The following is an 18,014-nucleotide window of genomic DNA, read 5'->3' as shown; positions in this document are numbered from 1 at the left end:
CCAATATTTTTACAAAGTGCAGGGACCAATTCCAAACAAAAAAAAGTGCAGGGACCAATGCCAAAATCTGATGAAAGTGCAGAGACTAAAGGCATATTTATGCCTTTTTTTTTTAAGAACATCAATTCACTCTACAAATGTTTTTATTTCTTATAAAATAAAAATAAAAAATGCTGTTTCACTTAACCTGAACAACCGGTAACCAGTTAATTGAATAAAAAAAGTGGGTGATTTGTCTAATTTTCATTGGGTGTGTTAAAAGAGAGTGTTAGAGAGTGACCCTATCATTTCTCTTAAAATTTATAACCTACACGTCTAACGTGATAATTGGTCTATACTTTCATAGTTTTACCCCTCTAATTTTATTTGTTGTTGCAAGAAACAAAATACAAATCACTAAAATTAAGGACAACGTTTAAAATAGTTATTGATATTTTAAGCAAAAATATAACCAAATTATTCATTTAAAAAAACCAAATTATTCTTTAAAAATATGTTAATTTATAATTATTATAAACACAAGACAAGAGTACATAAATGAATTAATATAAACAATTCCTTCTTTTGAAAATATTTTTATATATTATATTTTTTTATAATCGGGACAAAAATTAGTCTAATTATTTTTTATAAAAATGAACGTAGAAGATATTTTATATCTAAAAAAATGTTAGCAACACTCACTTTTCAACACTTTTTCTAACACCATGTAATATTGGATAAAAGTTGATGGAAGTAATACCCTTTATTTATTGTTTGATTTATTTATGATTACATTGCACATTACACAAGTTGTGACATGACATACAACGGCTCCTTTTTTTGTCGTTTATTTCTCTCTCTCCTCCTTTATTGGATTACAATGCAAAACAAATCCAACCAAATCAAAGCTTTTGAAGAAAACAGAGAAAGCAATTAACCAAACAGTAACACTTTGATTTAGCAATGAAATCTTTAGAAGAACCACAAGAAGCAGAAGAAGAACAACAACAACCATTGTTACTGAACACTACAAAAGTTGTTGAATATTTAGAACCATTCATGTCACTAGAGCTTCTCTGCAAATTCCCAGATAACTCTGCTTATGATTTTGACTACTCTCAAAGCACTATTTGGTCCCCTTTGGTTCCAAGACCCTATTCTCCCATGGATTTGGATCTCATTACTCCAAAGAAACTCTCCTATGACATTGGCTTAGGAGCTAGATGCAGTGTCAACAAGGTTGGTTCTAAGCTTAGGAAGAAGTTCACTTCTAATTCCTTCAATCTCAAATTTGGTTTCATTAAGAAACATAATAAGAACAACAAGATTGCTTCTGATTTCTCCCCAACACCTTCAAGGATCAAATGTGCATGTAACCCCATCATCAATAATAAGGTATTTCTTTGAGTTTTTGTGTTACATTTATATATTTTAAGCAAATCTTTTATTTTCTGTTCTGTTTTATGATATTGGGTATTCATCAAAATTTGTCTTTTTTTTTTTTAAACTCTTTGGTCACTTTACTATTGTTGAGATTTTTATGTAGATTAATTGAATTGATTAACTTAGTAAAATGATGAAATTGAAGTAATTATTGGTGATAACTTGTGGGTGCTACTATGTGATACAGAGATGGGGCAGGGCATTGAAAGCTGCTTCAAAACAGTTCAAGAGATGGAAGGTGAAGAGAGACCCCATTGCTCATGTGATGCTACCAATGTCTTTCAAAGATGGAGATTTTTAAATATTGTAATATTGGTATCCAATCAATAACCAAAGCACTCTATTCCCACGTTTATCTCTTTTCGTTGTTAAGTTCAAGTATATGTATGATAATATTGAAAACTCTTTGTTATTTTTATTAATAAGATAAACGAAATGTCATTGAAAATTCACTCACACAATATTTTGGGGTACATCATGTCATAAACAACTGGGATTAGTAACGGCCATTCTGGCAAGTTGATGCACCAGCAATGTTAGTGTTGGTTGTTCTTACACCAACAAGCAATATTCCCCCAATAATCCAAAGGAGAAACTACCTTTGTTGATTGCTTTGATAGAGCACCTTGATCCAAATTCAACAATATATGATTGAGAGAAATGGGTCGCGTAAATTCAAACGAAAACAACTTTTGGGTGGCAGAAACGTTAAAATTGATAAGACTGCGCAACGTTAAAATTGTTGACATGTAACTGAAATATCACATATTCAAGTCTTAAAAACGGTCTCTTGTGTAAAAAATAGGATAAGATTGCGTACAATGCATCAAAATGGTGGGATCCCTTCTTGAACCCAACCCTCCATATGCAGGGGCTTTAGGGCACCAAACAATTTTTTTTTTTTGTTTGTAAATTTATATATTTACTAATACACAATGATTTACTGGTTATTTTTCTTGAAAATTTAAATAGTGTTAACCACTTTTTTTTGGTGGCGTATAGTGTTAACCACTTTGAAAGCGAGACAAAGGATTAGAGCACCATTATAAAAAAAATTAAGCAAGATTTATCTCTGTAGCAACAAACCAATTCCATGAACGAGTTTTATTTTAGTAATTGTCTAGAACAACATAAACTTCACCAATTGAGCCTTTGACCAATACTTCATTTCTCATCAACCAAATACACCATTTTTTGTGAATCCTCCCCCCTCACCATCTTTCTGAACCGAACAAAGTGATGTTGCCCAACGTTATCTAGTGTCATTGATGTTCCAATCTATGTGCCAACCTTTATCCAGACCGGTTATGCAAAAGGACATGAGAAGCAAAGGTGTGACACATTTTCATTCTCTTGAAAACTTGAATTTTAGACGACACGTTCATATTCCATAAGTTCATTAGTGCTTTTCTTTAAATCTCCTTCCATTACATGTTTATTTGATGCAGAATTTATCTTTGTAATATGATCTATCCTAGAAACACAGTGTTTGTGTGGTGTCATTTGGATTTTGGACGTGCATATATGAGAAGCTCTACACAGACACACTACACACCACTTTTCCTAACATTTTCTTCTTGTTAATCCAACCTCAACAAAATAATATAGACTCTATTTTATTTTATTTTTGGTACTCGACATAGCTTGTTAAAAAATGTAAAAAAAAAAGTTATATTTTAGTTAATTGACCAATCATAAAAATTTGTCTTATGTACATTTTTTAAGGGTCATATGTATAATTTTAGTAATAAATTATAATTAGTGTATTATAATTTTTTTAAATTTTTTATCTAAAATATATTCATGAATTTTTCATCTAAATGATATTCGAGAAAAACTAAATTACTCCTCTTAAAAAAAAAACTAAATTACTAATGAAATGCATATTTCACTTTTAAATGATTTTTTTTTTTTTTGAAACGGCTTCACTTTTAAATGATTGATTCGTGAAATACCTTTTTTAACTAATTGACAAATATTTGGTCTATGTATCATTTATAAATAAAACTATAATTGATGTATTATAATTTTTTCAAATTTTTATCATGAAGATATTTAATAGATAGGTTACCATTTTTTTTTGTCAAGTAGACTAGTGGTTAGTTCACACATTTTAAATGTGGAGAAGTGGGGTGTTTGAGATTCGAACATCGGCCCCTGCATATAATATGCAATATCCATACCATTATCAACTGAGTTAAACTCACATAGATATAGATAGGTTACCATTGAAATGCATTTTTTTTGGTGCACATGCATTTTTCTTTTTTAACTAATTGATTCATGAAATAACACATTTTAGTTCATTAATCAATAACAAATATTTATTTCGTATATGATTTACGGAAAATGCTATTTCTCTAGAAAAATAACATCAATAATTTTTCAAGACACATCTGACAAGTTTTAATTGTATGATTTATTTGTTCACTTCCTATTTTTTCAGCCACACCTCCTTGAATTGTGACAAATAGTGCATTGTGATTGACTACTCTTTATTCTTGAAGAATTTTTGATGTTATTTTTCTAGAGATATAACATTGCTCATGATTTATATAGTTAATTATAAATTTTTTCAAAGTAATATTGGTGCATAAGATAATTTTGACCATTATGTTTGACACTTCGATGATTCAAAATCAAGATGGATTAAGAGAAAGGCCACCAAGAACATTAAACATGTTTTAATAGAAAAAACACCGCGCAAGGATTCATATTCTATATATTATTCTCAAAACAAAAAATACAAAATTGATAATTTTTTATTCGGTAAAAAGGATTGATATTCAATAATTCTCATAACAAAAAATTGATAAATTTATTTTAGGGATAATTACATTGACCTCCCCCGAGGTCATTTAAAATGTCATTCACACCCCTCTATATTTTAACTTGACACTTACCTCCCCTTCATTGACAGTGAGTTAACCTGCCGTTTTATCAAAACACTAAAATCCTCATGTCTTTTCAAAGAAACAAAACTAAGAACATGTGACAGTTTCTGTACAATAAGTATTCATACTTTAAATTATCTGTTTTTTCTGTGATGTCCAGCCCAAACCTCAAATTTCCTTTACGGCACATCCAAACTTTGCATCCCCTTTTCAAAGTTTTTTCATTTGGGACCTATTTAAGTAGAAAATGGATTATGTTTCACCATGATTCTTGCTCTGCACACTGATAGGTGTTTATGAATTAAGCTATATTTTTTAATAGGTACTATTGTGTTATATTATCGAAGTAATTCAGGGAAATACTCAAATTTCTTGGTGAAAAGAAGGAAATGGCAAATTAAATGGGAGTTGCTTCAACAATATGGTGTAGCTTTCTACGTACCTCTCTTATTTCAAGATTATACTGTTTGATTGAAAATGGTGTAATCTCACAATGAGTGGATTAAAGTGGGTTGACTATTAATGGTGGAAAAATTAACGGAAAATTGACGGGGTTAACCAAAAAGGGGTGTGTTTGTATATTTGATCAAAACTTAAGGGTGTTTAATGTATGTTTTAAAACTAGAGGGGGTGTTTGTGTCATATTGGCAAACTTTAGGGGAGGTGAGTGTAATTTTCCCTTTATTTTAATAATTAGATGAGGTACATATACCCAACCAAACTCCATAAATACTAGAGTGTTCACCATTGATTTTTTTGATGAAATCAAAATAAATGTCAAATAATGTCATTCAATATCTTCCGATGAATATTATATATGTTATGTCCCGATGGTATATGAATGTGATAGCGCGTTCGGAGTTTAGATTGATATAAAGATCGTTTCGTAACTTATATTAGAGGAATGATATTTGAACATCCATTTGGTGACAACTTCTCTCTCATACTTACATTATTTTTTACTTTATCTCTCTATTGTGTTGGTTTCCATGCAAATACCTACATTTTCTTTGTAAATTATGGTTGTCATATAAGTTGTCAACCAAATTGATTGTTCAAATAACACTCTTCCTTGTATTATAGTGAATTATTCATTAATAATTAATGTTGAGAGAACTTTTTCAATAGGAAAAAAACAACGTTGATATAGAATAAACAAAGCCTAGTTAATTAACAAAATACTAATTGAGATAGGTAATTTTGCTAAACCTGATCAACCTTAGTCCTGGATGTAAATTTTTGAACAAACAAATCAAAAGATTTAAAATATATTATGATGAAAGTTCAATGAGTACTATAATTATACAAGAAAAGAAGCACAAGACGAGAACCAAGCCCTTGCCAAACCCAGTAAGGCGAAGCGACTAGGGCTTTTCGAATACAACATAGAGATGCAACACACCACTCATAATAGAGAGACATTGGTCCAGCTTCAATCAAGTCAAGAAGGACAATATCATAATCCAACCCAAAATAACACAAAAATCAGACACATCAAATAAGATCACTCATTTCTCAACTCCCGAATAGTCCACCAAAATGCCAAAATTGATAAACATGAACCAGTTTAAGCTGAATGTGATGCGAAACTGTATATTCATGCAGTCTTTGATAGCAGGTTTATTATTATAGGCATACTTGGAAATCATCAAGGACTTTAAATGAACAATTTGCAAGGAAATGAAATTTAAGAATATTCAAACACCTAGCTAAGCCCATTTGGCTAGAAGAGACATACAACCAGCTCCTAGTAGAAGAGATATATTGGATCCAAATTGAAGCCTACCATTCTTTTGCATCCTTGGATTCATGAAGTCAGCAGCAAGAAGATCTACAAGTGCCATATAGATTAAGATCCCAGCTGAAGCTGCATTGAAGATTCCTTCAACAATAAGGGCAGTTGGACTGTTCGCATCATAAACATTGCTGATCCCTAAGCCAATTCCTATTCCTACTGGAGTAGTCAAAGCAAAGAACAATCCCATGACTGTAATTGATAGACTCTTGAAATTTGCCTGCAATGATTGCACTTTCAATTAAGGTGCACAATCTCTTATAATATAACAAACACATAACTTATAGTAATTAGTTTTGCATAATTAAACATTAACTAAATGTTATAGAAAAGTTTAACATTGTTAGTTGAAATTTTTTATTTGTATATGGAGATTCGGTTGAAGGTGATTATTGAATTTCTCACGGATCAAAACATTTTTATAGTTTATGTTGAAGATACAATTTTCGTGATTTCTATATTTTATATTAGAAAACTTAAGTTTTTAATACAGATAATGATGATATGTGAAATTGTTTATGCATAAAGCAATCCTTCACCGATTAATTAAGAAAGAAGAATGCATACTAAAAAAGCGGTATATATACCACCCAAAAAAGTAACGAAAAGACAATGTTTCATAAGATAATATTTTTTGAATAAACAGTCATGCATTTTACATCTTTTGAACATATACAACAACAAACAAGGGCACCAAACAAACAAATACACTGGTCATAAATCACTTGAAAGGATCAAGATGTCTAAAAATCAACATATAAGCTAAGAACATCATAAAGTATCTTATGTTTATAGATTCAAGTGTGACCAATAGTTCACCGTACTTATATTTGAAATCCTGATCCATAGTTAATATTTCACAATTCACATCAACCAAATCAAACTCATGAACGGTCAGAGATAGCTTGATAAGAATTCATGCACACTAGTTCAATGATATATTTGTACACCCCCCGGTCACTATTATAAAAAAAAATTTACATTTTAGATTCGATCAATTAATGATGTATATGATCTTTATTATATATCACATACATCATTTAATGAATGAATCTAAAATGTTGATTTTTGTTTATAATAGTGACCGGATGGTGTATATGATATACCTGAGTTATACAACTTCCAAGTCCCATGCCTTCAAAGAACTGATGAAAAGTCAACGCAGCTACCAATGGTCTTACAGTTTTAGGACTCTCTGAAGCACCTAGAGAAATTCCTATGATAACAGAGTGAACAATAATTCCCAACTCCAACACCTATGATTAACTCAAAAAAAAATAAAAATTCATCTCAATCAATTCAAACTAAAAGTTCAACATTTATATTTCAAGGATATATATATTATTTTGCATATTAGATGATTAAAAAGTAAAATAATATATTGTTAGCGTGCAAAAAACTTCTCATAGAGATGAAATCATATTCATATCTCATGCACAAGTATCTTTATATGATTAAATTTATATTATTATTACCTGTGATATGACCCTATGACGAAGAAGTTCTGATGATTGATCCAAAGAAATATGACCATGTGCATGACTATGTGATGCGTGAGCATGAACATGTGTATGTTCTTCATTCTCCACGTCTGGGGTTGCCTGACTTTCAACCTGTGCCGGTGCCCTTTTAGAATAATGGTTCTGAAAATAAGCAGTGGCGTAAGTATCAACCATAAGAGTCCCCATAGCGGTGCACATAGCCACAAAACCAGTGAATGGAAAATCACCCCAAGGATGTTCGTTTAAACAAGGAGAAGTAAGATTCTCAAAAGCATCAGGAAGCACATGAATGAAACCGGTTGCCAAAATCACACCGGCAGCAAATGCTTTGATGATAAAAAATATATCTTTTTCAGGGCTTAACGCCGGTATCACTTTGCCAAGAAGTGGGAGACAAACACCGATTGCACTTGCAACTAATATTGACACTAAAGCTGCTATTTTGTAGCGTAGAGCTTTGGATCTGTCCCTTTCTTCATCTTCTTCGTCACATGTGCACTCTGCGGCTATTAGAGTTGGGACTATACAAAGAATGAGGATCCAAAGAACAAAGAGTTTGACATCTTTTTTGAATCCCATTTCAATTGTTAGAAATTCAGATTTTAGAGGATATGCACTTAATGACAATAACCAAGATGAGTTTATATGGATATGTTCTTAGGTGAATTTGTAGGTTTTCAAAATTGAGATTGAATATTTTAATCTGATATTTCCATGTTACATTATAATATGCACATACTGACAGCAACAAAGATGGAATTTGTTTCCGTTCATATGGCTTGTTATTTATTTTATTAGACTATATACAATGTCGTAAAATGTCGACATAAGTGTGCATTGGACTATTGGTTTTGAAGTGTTTAAGTACAGAGTCAATAAGCCAAGAGGGAAATACTTGATTTCGGTGTGCTAAATGACGATATTTTTTTTCTTTTATTTTTTATTTTAAAAATGTACAGCTCGATAAAGTTTTATTATCAACAACAAAAATACAGCTCAAATTCATAGTCAACTCTTTTGGTTTCGATATTTGGAAATGCAGAATTATTTAACTTGAATATCTATATATAATAATTAGAAAACGAAATAAAAAAGAAAAAAATACATATATATGAATGGAAAAGCTGGTACTTTTCATGCCAGCATGATTGAAGTTTTGGAAGGTGGTAATAAGGTATGCTACTAAGTACTATGCTATGCCATGAGTTTGGATTTGCATATGATTGAGAATTATAGTTTGTGACGGGGTCATTTCTTTTTAGTTCGATTCGACTTTATTATAGATAACTAACTACTCCTATTTTCGACCAAAAAAAAAAAAAAAAAACTAACTACTCCTACGCCTACGTTATGCTACATTTGCTGCTGTGATGAGTGGATTTTTTTTTTAAAGTTAAATTAGTCCTTTCAAATTGGTATGAGTGAATTCTTTAACTTAATAAAACTCTATTTTCAACACTTAATTCTTTAATCACCACTCTCTTATTTTCAAATTGACGAGTTTATGGGTTCCCTCTCTTATATATCCTTTGTTTCCTCCATTCCTAGTCGATGTAGGACATAATCACTCACATTTGATTACCCCTCAAATGTGGGTGACTCACACTTGATTTCCCAACATTTGCGCCCTACAATCATCAATTGACCAAGTTGTAATCATTGTGTTGGACACCACACAACTACTTGATTATCCAGTAATGTAATACTGTTCATTTGTTAGTCTCTACACTACCATTCAAGATTAATCAAAACTGATATCTTCCATTGTGGAGACATTTCTCATGCATAATCCTCCATTTTATGTTGTTTTGCTTCCTCTGTAAATTTTTATAATTTTTCTATGAACTGTGAAAGTGCACTAAATTTGAACTAAGAAGAACTCAATCTTAATTATTTGAGATATCTCTGAGGACTTTTGCTGATATGAAACAATATTAAGTCAAATTCTCAAGTGCTAGAAATGGTATTGGAGTTGTAATGATTATAAATTTAGAACCTAAATATATTATATTAGGTGTTTGTGATAACCAGTCATATTAAATATTCTCTAGCATGCTCAAGTAAATGAAAATGACAATAATAAGGAGTAGATAATTATCTTGTACTTGTTCTAATTAAATCCATAGAATATTTCCCCAAAAAAGAAAAAAACAAAAGTGTGGGATCCATTAAGATTATGGACATGGACACATTTCAAAGAAAGAAATTGGGAAAATAATAATTAAGTAGTACATACATCAACATATATAAGTTATAACAGAATACAAATGCATGAAAGGTAAACATCACCAATTCTAGCTAAATCTACCCCTCCTTTCCCCCAAAACCAATTTGATTGCAATTTTGATTTACTTGGTACCGGTGTTATGTTCCACATTGACTCGGCCCTCCAACTTTATTATATCAATCTGTCTTATAAATCATTTTAAAATTAATAATACTTTCTCTTCTTTTCTTGTACTTAATCCTCCTTTTATGCCATTATTATGGTTTAGCTTCATTCAGGGTCTATATATACTACCTCTTCCAAGACCAAACTCATTTTTATATCTTGTCACCTAAAACACCTCAGTTCCTCTTCTCTTCATTCATCCGATAAACCATTTACTTCTCTTCATCCAATCAACTTTCTTGTCACCTATCTCCGATCCTTAATCGTCATGTTTTCTTTCCAAGATTTCTGGCAACTACTGCTCCAATATCTCACAGGAAAAACAATACTCTACTCTGAAAAAGTTTCCGTTCACCGGGATATTTTTCATGGTTGGGTTGGTGTTAACTCTTTTGCTTGATGTCGTTGGAAATCGGTACATGGAGCAAAAACAGGCAGCAGCGGTGGTGGAAGACCTAGAAAATGAAGGTTTGTTTGAAAATGGCCATGATGCCCTAATTACTGCTCATATAGAAGAACAAGAAACTGAAACTGAAATTCGACAACACGGCATAGTTTCAGTGATTTTGGAGCTTGGGATAGTATCACATTCTGTAATCGTTTGGACTATCCTTAGGAGTTTCAGTAAATCCATATGAAATACGGCCACTAATTGTGGCATTATGTTTCCACCAATTTTTCGAAGGGTTTGCACTTGGAGGAAGCATCTCCCAAGCCCGGTTCAACACTTCAAAGGCAATAGTAATGGCTTGTTTATTTGCACTAACTATGCCGAGTGGTGTTGGCATTGGAACATGGCTTGCTTTAGGGTATAACCCAAACTCTCCCGGTGCACTTGTAGTGGAAGGTGTTCTGGATTCATTGTCAGCTGGCATTTTAATTTACACTGCTGTAAACATGATAAAGGCTGATTTTGGTAGCAATATAATGACTAGTAACTCTAGGTTGTTTATAACATCTTTTTGTATGGTTTTACTTGTTTTGGAACATTTTAAAGACAACATTAAGATTAATTTCTCTAGTAGGCTTATCTTAAACTAAAATATAATTTGTTTTGTTATAAAATTCCCAATTTCTTGGATAATAAATATGGCCAATATATTTAATATTAGTAAGGCACATTATTAGAAATAAAGGACCCAAAAAATATCACAAATTTATTCGATAATAATTTTTTTGGCACATTATAAAGAAAAACTAAAAAAAATTATAGGAAGGGTGTATATAGAAATATTTTTATATAAGAGGGTATATATAGAAAATTGAGACAAAAGGGCCATAAACATTAACAGGCTTCAGCACAGCCTTTCAACATATTTGAGCCTTTCAGTAAACTTTGCTATACACACCCCCTAAGAACCAAATAATTCTATATACACCCCCTATCGTAAAAAATATTTAGGGCCCCCTACCGGCAAGGGCCCTAGGCCGCTGCACTCCCGGCCTATGCCTAGGGCCGGCCCTGTCTCATAATGCAATTACTCCTGTCTAGGTCTACTCCTGTCTAGAATTATACCATTCAATACAATTACTTTATTTACAATCTAACAGATATTCTTAAAAAGAGGGATACTTGCCATTAACATAATCTTCCCGGGCATATAAGAACGATCCAAAAGCCATAGAACTGTGCTAAGACCAAACAATGTGTTGTAAACAAATCTGAAATAAAGTAAGCAATATTGTTGTTATAAGACAATATGTAGTATGTATCTTAAACAAGAAGGGAAGCATGGCTTCATAACTTTTTAGGGAAACAAAGCAAATCCAAAAAAGAGAGAAAAGTAGGGTACTTAAGAAAAGTTGAGCAAAGCTTTCATAGCTGCTTGGTCGTGAAGGTTAAACTATTGACAACAATAGAACCTTTAAAGCTTGGATTGTGTGGTGGACCATCGATATTCACGGAGAGCACTTAGGCAAACTCCCCTTTCTTTGGTGACACAGCTCCTGCAGCCTCATCTTGTTCATTTTCACTTTCACTCACACTGCTATAGTTACTGCATGAACATGAAAAGATTAATTTGAAGAATTAATGTGAACCATTTAAATAATGAGGAACCATGTGAAATTAATATTATTAACCATTTGAATTTGAGTATTATATGATAAACGATTGCATGCTAAGAAATGCTTTCTGCGTGAAGGTGAGAAGCGTCATGAAAAAAATGGACATTCCGACCAACTAGAAGGATAGTGTTGTTTCAACAACTTCTACTGGGTTCACGCAAAGTTGTATAAGATATTATTTAACTTTCCATGCTCCAACAATTGGTAAGGTGAATCTAATTCAGCCACTATGATTCCATCTACTATCAACAAGTGATTGAGGTGGAACATTTCGTCAATAGAGAGTCAACAAACCATAATGGTTGAATATATCATCTTACTCTAATAGTTATACCGTTCACTACAACTTGTATTCAAGGTCCACTGAGTTTCTATATATTTTCATCATTGGTTCAATCTCAAGAACAAAATAGCCACCCAAGATACTTGAGTGGGAACCCCAACATTCTTGATTTTCATTACTATGGTTAAGATTATTGCTTTAATATTATTTAATTCCTGATTAAAATATTGCAATTTAATCGTACACAGTAGAATATCAAAATTGTTCTAGAATGAAATGACAGTCTGATGAATTCGTTGTTACCTTCATCGCGTGAACAGTTCCATATCTGTAACAGAAATTAAGGGGACATCAGGTTCCAAATTGAAACATGCACAATTCACAACTACGGTATGGACTACAACTAGTGCACAAACTAGCTACACCTAAATCCAACAAGGAACTGAATTATGAGTTAAACAGAATTCTGCACGTAAAAAAAGCGGTTCTCTTCAGCAAGAGTTTATTTGCACAGAATTCGGGTATGTGACAGGAATTTTTCGAGGCACCATTGACCAACAAAACAGTAATAAAAATAAAGGTGATGCATCAGATAACATAAAACATTATAAGGTACAACTTAAATGGTCCTTAAAAAAAAAGGTACAACTTAAATGATGACAATGCAGCATCTAATTATGCAAAAGGAAGTTCCCTACCACAAATTCTAACAGTCCAAGTTGACAAACCAGTAATTTTATTATACCATCATTAATGATAGATTACCATTACATTACGGAAGACTACTGCGAAGAAACTTAAATCAGCACAAATAAGCCTAAATTGAATAGAGGGAAAACATTTCTAATGCTACAGTTTAAATAAAACTCAATCACCTATCATGAAAACATGGAATAGCCAAAGCTAAGCAACCAACGAAGATACCTTACAGAACTCGTACACGTGATAATCAGAAACTGAATAATATGATGAATATCGATCTGCAACATAATTGTTCAGAGCTGATACGAAGTTTCCTAATACTGCATAAAAAATGGAGAGAAAAAATGCACCTCAGAGAAATATGTGGATAATCTTAAAACTCAACTACAGTTTTAACAATGGAGTTGACAAGTCACAATTATTTAATAAAGCAAAGAGATAAGTTTAGTCGCACTTGTAAATAATAACATTAAGTCAAACTTATATTATTCACACTTCTGTTCACACTTGTATTATTTATAAAAGTTAATGCTTTGGACTAAGCAGTAAAATCTGATTGTATCTTAGAAACCAGTGGGAAGGTGGGCTCTCCCCGTCCAACCAAATTTTTTCTTAGGCATGAGCCGGAATCAAACCCTTCCTAAAATAAGAATATTCACTAAAACACAAGAATGGTTATGATAAACCAGCAGGGAGGTGGGTTCTCCCCATCCAACCGAATTTTTTTATAAACATGAGCCGGAATCAAATCCCTGACCACATGCTAAAGGAGTTTAAGTTTCTTACCATTGAACTAATCCATTGTTGGTATATTGAAAATTTCCTATATCATAGTAAAAATTGTTAGTATATTGAATACACCAATCCATTGTTGGTATATTCATTCTTGGATCAATTAAATAACCATACCTCATTTCTCAAATTAGGATCTTTTGATTTATGGCCTAAAAGAATAAATAAACAGATGTTTCAATCTTAAGCGTAGAGCTGAATGTTTTCTTGAAAAATTATAACCATAATCATAAGGTGTATATCTGCAACTAAATTAAAATACAAGCCCACCAATGTCATATATGATTTCAGAAAGCTTTCATTTGAAAGGAAAATAACAAAATAATGATATAAATCAATCAAAAGAATGAAGACCATAGAAGTAGTAATATAGTTTCAGTCGATATAACTCACCAAGTGTGGCCATGACAGCAGTAGTGACAATTATGCCTACCGGCTGCACCCTCAGTCTTTCAATGCGGTCGGGGAAGATATTCATGTTCTTCATTGATATGTGGGTGTACCAACAAGCATAAGCTAAAAAGCCAAAGAGTTAAGTAATTGGTTCTCAAAAGTCACAAATTTAAAAATAAACAATACAATTACGTAGTATGTCATAGATGTTTGGTTACTATTATATAAAATTGATTCTCCTTTCAAACTTTAGTTTCATTGAAAAGTGAAAAAAAAAAATAGTTGTTGTCATGTCTCCTATGTCAAAAATCAAATCAGATTAAACCGAAAAAGTTGCTTTTGTCCTAAATTGAGATAAATTGTCCTGTGTAAAGATCAGTGTTGCACACTTCGGATATGAAATGTATCTGATACGTATAAATTTTCCTATGTAAAGATAATTTTTATAGTTCATTTATATTTTATGTTTTAATTTTTTTTTTGTTCTATGTGAAGATAAATTCGTCCTATGTGAAGTACTATATGATACGAATGTGCCGGTACACGATATTTTTAAAATTAAGGATACGATACAACTAAGATATAATAAAAAATTTAAGATAAAACTTATATGCATATAAATACTTGAAAGATTAATATGAACTATAAAAATCACAATTATATTTTTTATCAAATTTAAAAGAAAAGCAAGTAACAAATAAAAACTCTACTTACTGTTCCACATGGAATCCCTTAGAAAAAATTGTATGTGGATATCATGCCGTAGATTTGTGCTAAGACCAAACAATATGTTGAAAACAACACTGAAATCAAGCAAAAACCATTGTTGTTATAGGACAAATAATAACAGTATAGTTTGAAGGCAAAAAAAAAAAAAAAACATGACTTCATGTGACATGTATACTTACACCGTGATCCCCAATAAAAATAAATTGTGGACCAATATAAGATGCAATGGTATTAACACATGAAAGTATGAGTAAATAGACAAATTAGTAATCACATACTCACAGTTTATAAATCAAATGATTAAATATTATTAGAAGAAAAAAAAATTAAATGTTTCATATGATAAAGTACATAATAAAATAAACAAAGTTCAATGTAATAGTAAGACTTGTTTAGTAACTAAGACGTACTTAAAAGGGAAACAAGCTAGTAACTAAGATTGAAATTTAATGTAATGTAGATTGAAATTGAATGGTAGCTAAGATGTCAATTTATTTGAGACTTCGAGGTTGTTGTTGAGTTTGTGGCACATTGTAGTAACTAAGATTGAAATATTGGGAGCTTTTGTAATAAACTTTAATTAACTTGAGACAACAATGGTGATTAAGACTTGGAATTTGATCATAAAAATCCACAACACAAGCGGTCCTTGTTTGGTTCTGTTTCTTGGTATTTGTCCTCTTCCATTCAGTTGTATTTATCATCATGTTGTGTTTTTTGATATTTGACTTAAGATTGGATGTTGGCGTTCTGAAAAAATCGTGACACGAGAGCATGGGATCGTGGCACGATTTTGGCTCATTTTTTGGGAGGTTGTCACTGGTTTTATCGTGGCATCAGTGCTTGGCATACGATTAACGGATATAATATAGTATTGTATTGGCGTACTAACTGCACATCATGCACGCTGGGTGTCTAATGTGGCACGATGGAAACCCAAAGGAGGGAACTTTAGGGTTAAGGGTCTTCGGTGAGAGTTTTTCTTGCGTTGGAAAACATTTGTAAACCCTTTAAGTGGTGAGATCTCATTAGAGGAAGTAGAAGTATAAAAAAGTTTCATCAATCTATTGTTTTCTCTTATGATTCATTGTGAGTGTGGGTGACTTGAAAATTAGGTAGAAATTAAGGTTTTTTCTTTGTGAGGTTTGAACCTAATTTCTTGTAACCTTTTTGTATCACTCCTATCATTATTGTGGATTAGAGAGCTGCTTTATCCTCCAGATTAGGTCATTTTAGACCGAGCTGGCTAAACAATAGTGGCGTGTTGTTTTCTTTCCTTTCTTTCTTATCTTTGTTGCTTTGAATATGCTTCTAGTTTTGCTTCACACTTAGATCTAGGTCTATTTGTTATGATTATTTGTTCGGATATTCACGACATGTTTATCACTTTGGTTTCTTTGGTCACCGTTTTAGCACACTTTCAAATACACATGATCAAAAAACAAATTAAATTACGGGGATGTGTTGTAGTATATTATTGGTAATATTGGTAATGATATCACAAATTATAATGATATTAAGGTTGTTGTTAATAATTAATTATGATGATTCATGGAAGCTAGATCATAGTGATCGATGCTAATCAAATTAATTAATTAATCAATCAATCCAACATGTATGTATGCTAGAATCTTATCTTAGTATATTATTGGTAATGAAGTAAGAAGTGATAAACTAAAATAGATCGACAAGAGGAATTAAAAAGAAAAGAAAATATATATTACTTGGTAGGTGGTCTTCCTTCTTTCTTTTCTTCTTCATCTTTCTCTGCGTGTTTCAAAACAAAAGAACTTTACAAAGAAAGAAAAATAGGGAAAATTAATTGGAAACAATTGAGTGAAAAAACAAAGATGGGTTAGCTAATTGCAACAGACGGGGGGTCAATAGCTTAATACATAGCCAGGAGAGGTGAAGAATAAATACACAAGGGTAAAAGGAAATGAAAGAATATTGCGATTTTACCCTGCTCAAAGTAAATGTAAACTATGGTAAAATAATTAATGCCATGCATTCCACGAGGAATGGTTTTTCTATAAAAGAGAAAATACCATGCAAGGACGGCAAGTAGGGTAGCTTTCATACTACTCATACAAATTGGTTTTTTGTGTGTTAAAACTTACTAAGTACTTCCACGGAAGCCCCCTAATATGGACCTCTATTATTATGGTCCATCCATGGTCCTTACTAATTGACCGACAATAATAGGTGGATTTTGTTCCTTTTTGGCTTAAGCTGCACAAATCACTTTTACATTTCCCTTCTATTTCTTCACTCCATTTTTTCATTTCACATTTCGGATCCTTCTTCCATGTACATCTTAACGTTGAGCAGTGGTGGGACAAGACCTTCGTCGGTAAGCACCCAGAGAATGTTGGCTTGGAGTCCGGTGATGTTCACACTTGGTTCCTCACAAGCCTTCTTCCTTGAATGCTACCTACATCTTTCTTATCAATATTTGATCAAATTAAAGATTGGAAATGAATTTACTAGTGTTTAATGTAATGATTGATCGCACAAGGATGTCATAGTATTTGAATCTGTTGGTAAGCTTGTCGGAAATGATGACGGCTTCAAGGATGTTGTCGTGCTTTTGGAAGTATCAAACGAACACTTTCATTGCTTGTTGTTGTTGTTGTGTTTCGTCGGCATGAAATTGAAGGTGTAGAAAAAATAGTGAGTTAGATTTGTTGGGAATTGATTATTCTTTCATTTTTACATTCAGCCACGTAAATTTGTTGTTGTTAATTGTGGGATTAATTGGTCGTGGCGGTGGTTTCCAACCCAACAACTTTTACTTTTTTTTCTCAATTTTACAGTGTAAAGTGAGAAGGAACATATAAAAAAATAAAATAATGGAAAGGAACAAAAACTACCCATGGGTGGACCCTAATAAAAGAGGTTCATATTAGGGTCTCCCGTACTTCCACACCTAAAAAAAATGACAAAAATATTTTTACTAAATATTCTTTCCATCTTTTTTTATAAGCATTAATGCAATATTTTACTATATATTTATAAGCATTAATGCAATATTTTACTA

The 18,014-nt window shown here is 32.0% G+C and overlaps 2 protein-coding genes and 1 long non-coding RNA gene across 3 annotated transcripts; 1 reads left to right on the top strand and 2 right to left on the bottom strand.

Annotated features, from left to right (window-relative positions):
* Positions 1-842: 842 nt before the first annotated feature.
* LOC146940634 (uncharacterized) lies at positions 843-1,827 on the top strand. Its single transcript, XM_085754344.1, has 2 exons — positions 843-1,377; positions 1,613-1,827. The coding sequence occupies exons 1-2, from the start codon at positions 946-948 to the stop codon at positions 1,724-1,726; spliced, it is 546 nt and encodes a 181-aa protein (XP_085610470.1). The 5' UTR covers positions 843-945; the 3' UTR covers positions 1,727-1,827.
* A 4,019-nt stretch (positions 1,828-5,846) lies between these two features.
* LOC146940632 (zinc transporter 5-like) lies at positions 5,847-16,836 on the bottom strand. The gene is made up of 6 exons (XM_085754343.1): positions 16,699-16,836; positions 14,960-15,048; positions 14,246-14,368; positions 7,590-8,137; positions 7,221-7,370; positions 5,847-6,334 (listed from the first exon to the last, which is right to left on the bottom strand). The coding sequence occupies exons 2-6, from the start codon at positions 14,967-14,969 to the stop codon at positions 6,029-6,031; spliced, it is 1,137 nt and encodes a 378-aa protein (XP_085610469.1). The 5' UTR covers positions 14,970-15,048; positions 16,699-16,836; the 3' UTR covers positions 5,847-6,028.
* On the bottom strand, positions 11,940-13,421 carry LOC146940633 (uncharacterized). Its single transcript, XR_015032099.1, has 3 exons — positions 13,283-13,421; positions 12,662-12,686; positions 11,940-12,005 (listed from the first exon to the last, which is right to left on the bottom strand). It is a non-coding gene; the product is annotated as an uncharacterized LOC146940633 (long non-coding RNA).
* Positions 16,837-18,014: the final 1,178 nt, after the last annotated feature.

The sequence above is a fragment of the Medicago sativa genome, chromosome 3, assembly GCF_051527215.1.
Source record: "Medicago sativa cultivar Bolivia chromosome 3, Bolivia_mono, whole genome shotgun sequence".
Classification (NCBI taxonomy): Eukaryota; Viridiplantae; Streptophyta; class Magnoliopsida; order Fabales; family Fabaceae; genus Medicago; species Medicago sativa.
The sequence above is the reverse complement of the archived record's forward strand: the minus strand, read 5'-3'. Positions and strand labels throughout refer to the sequence as shown.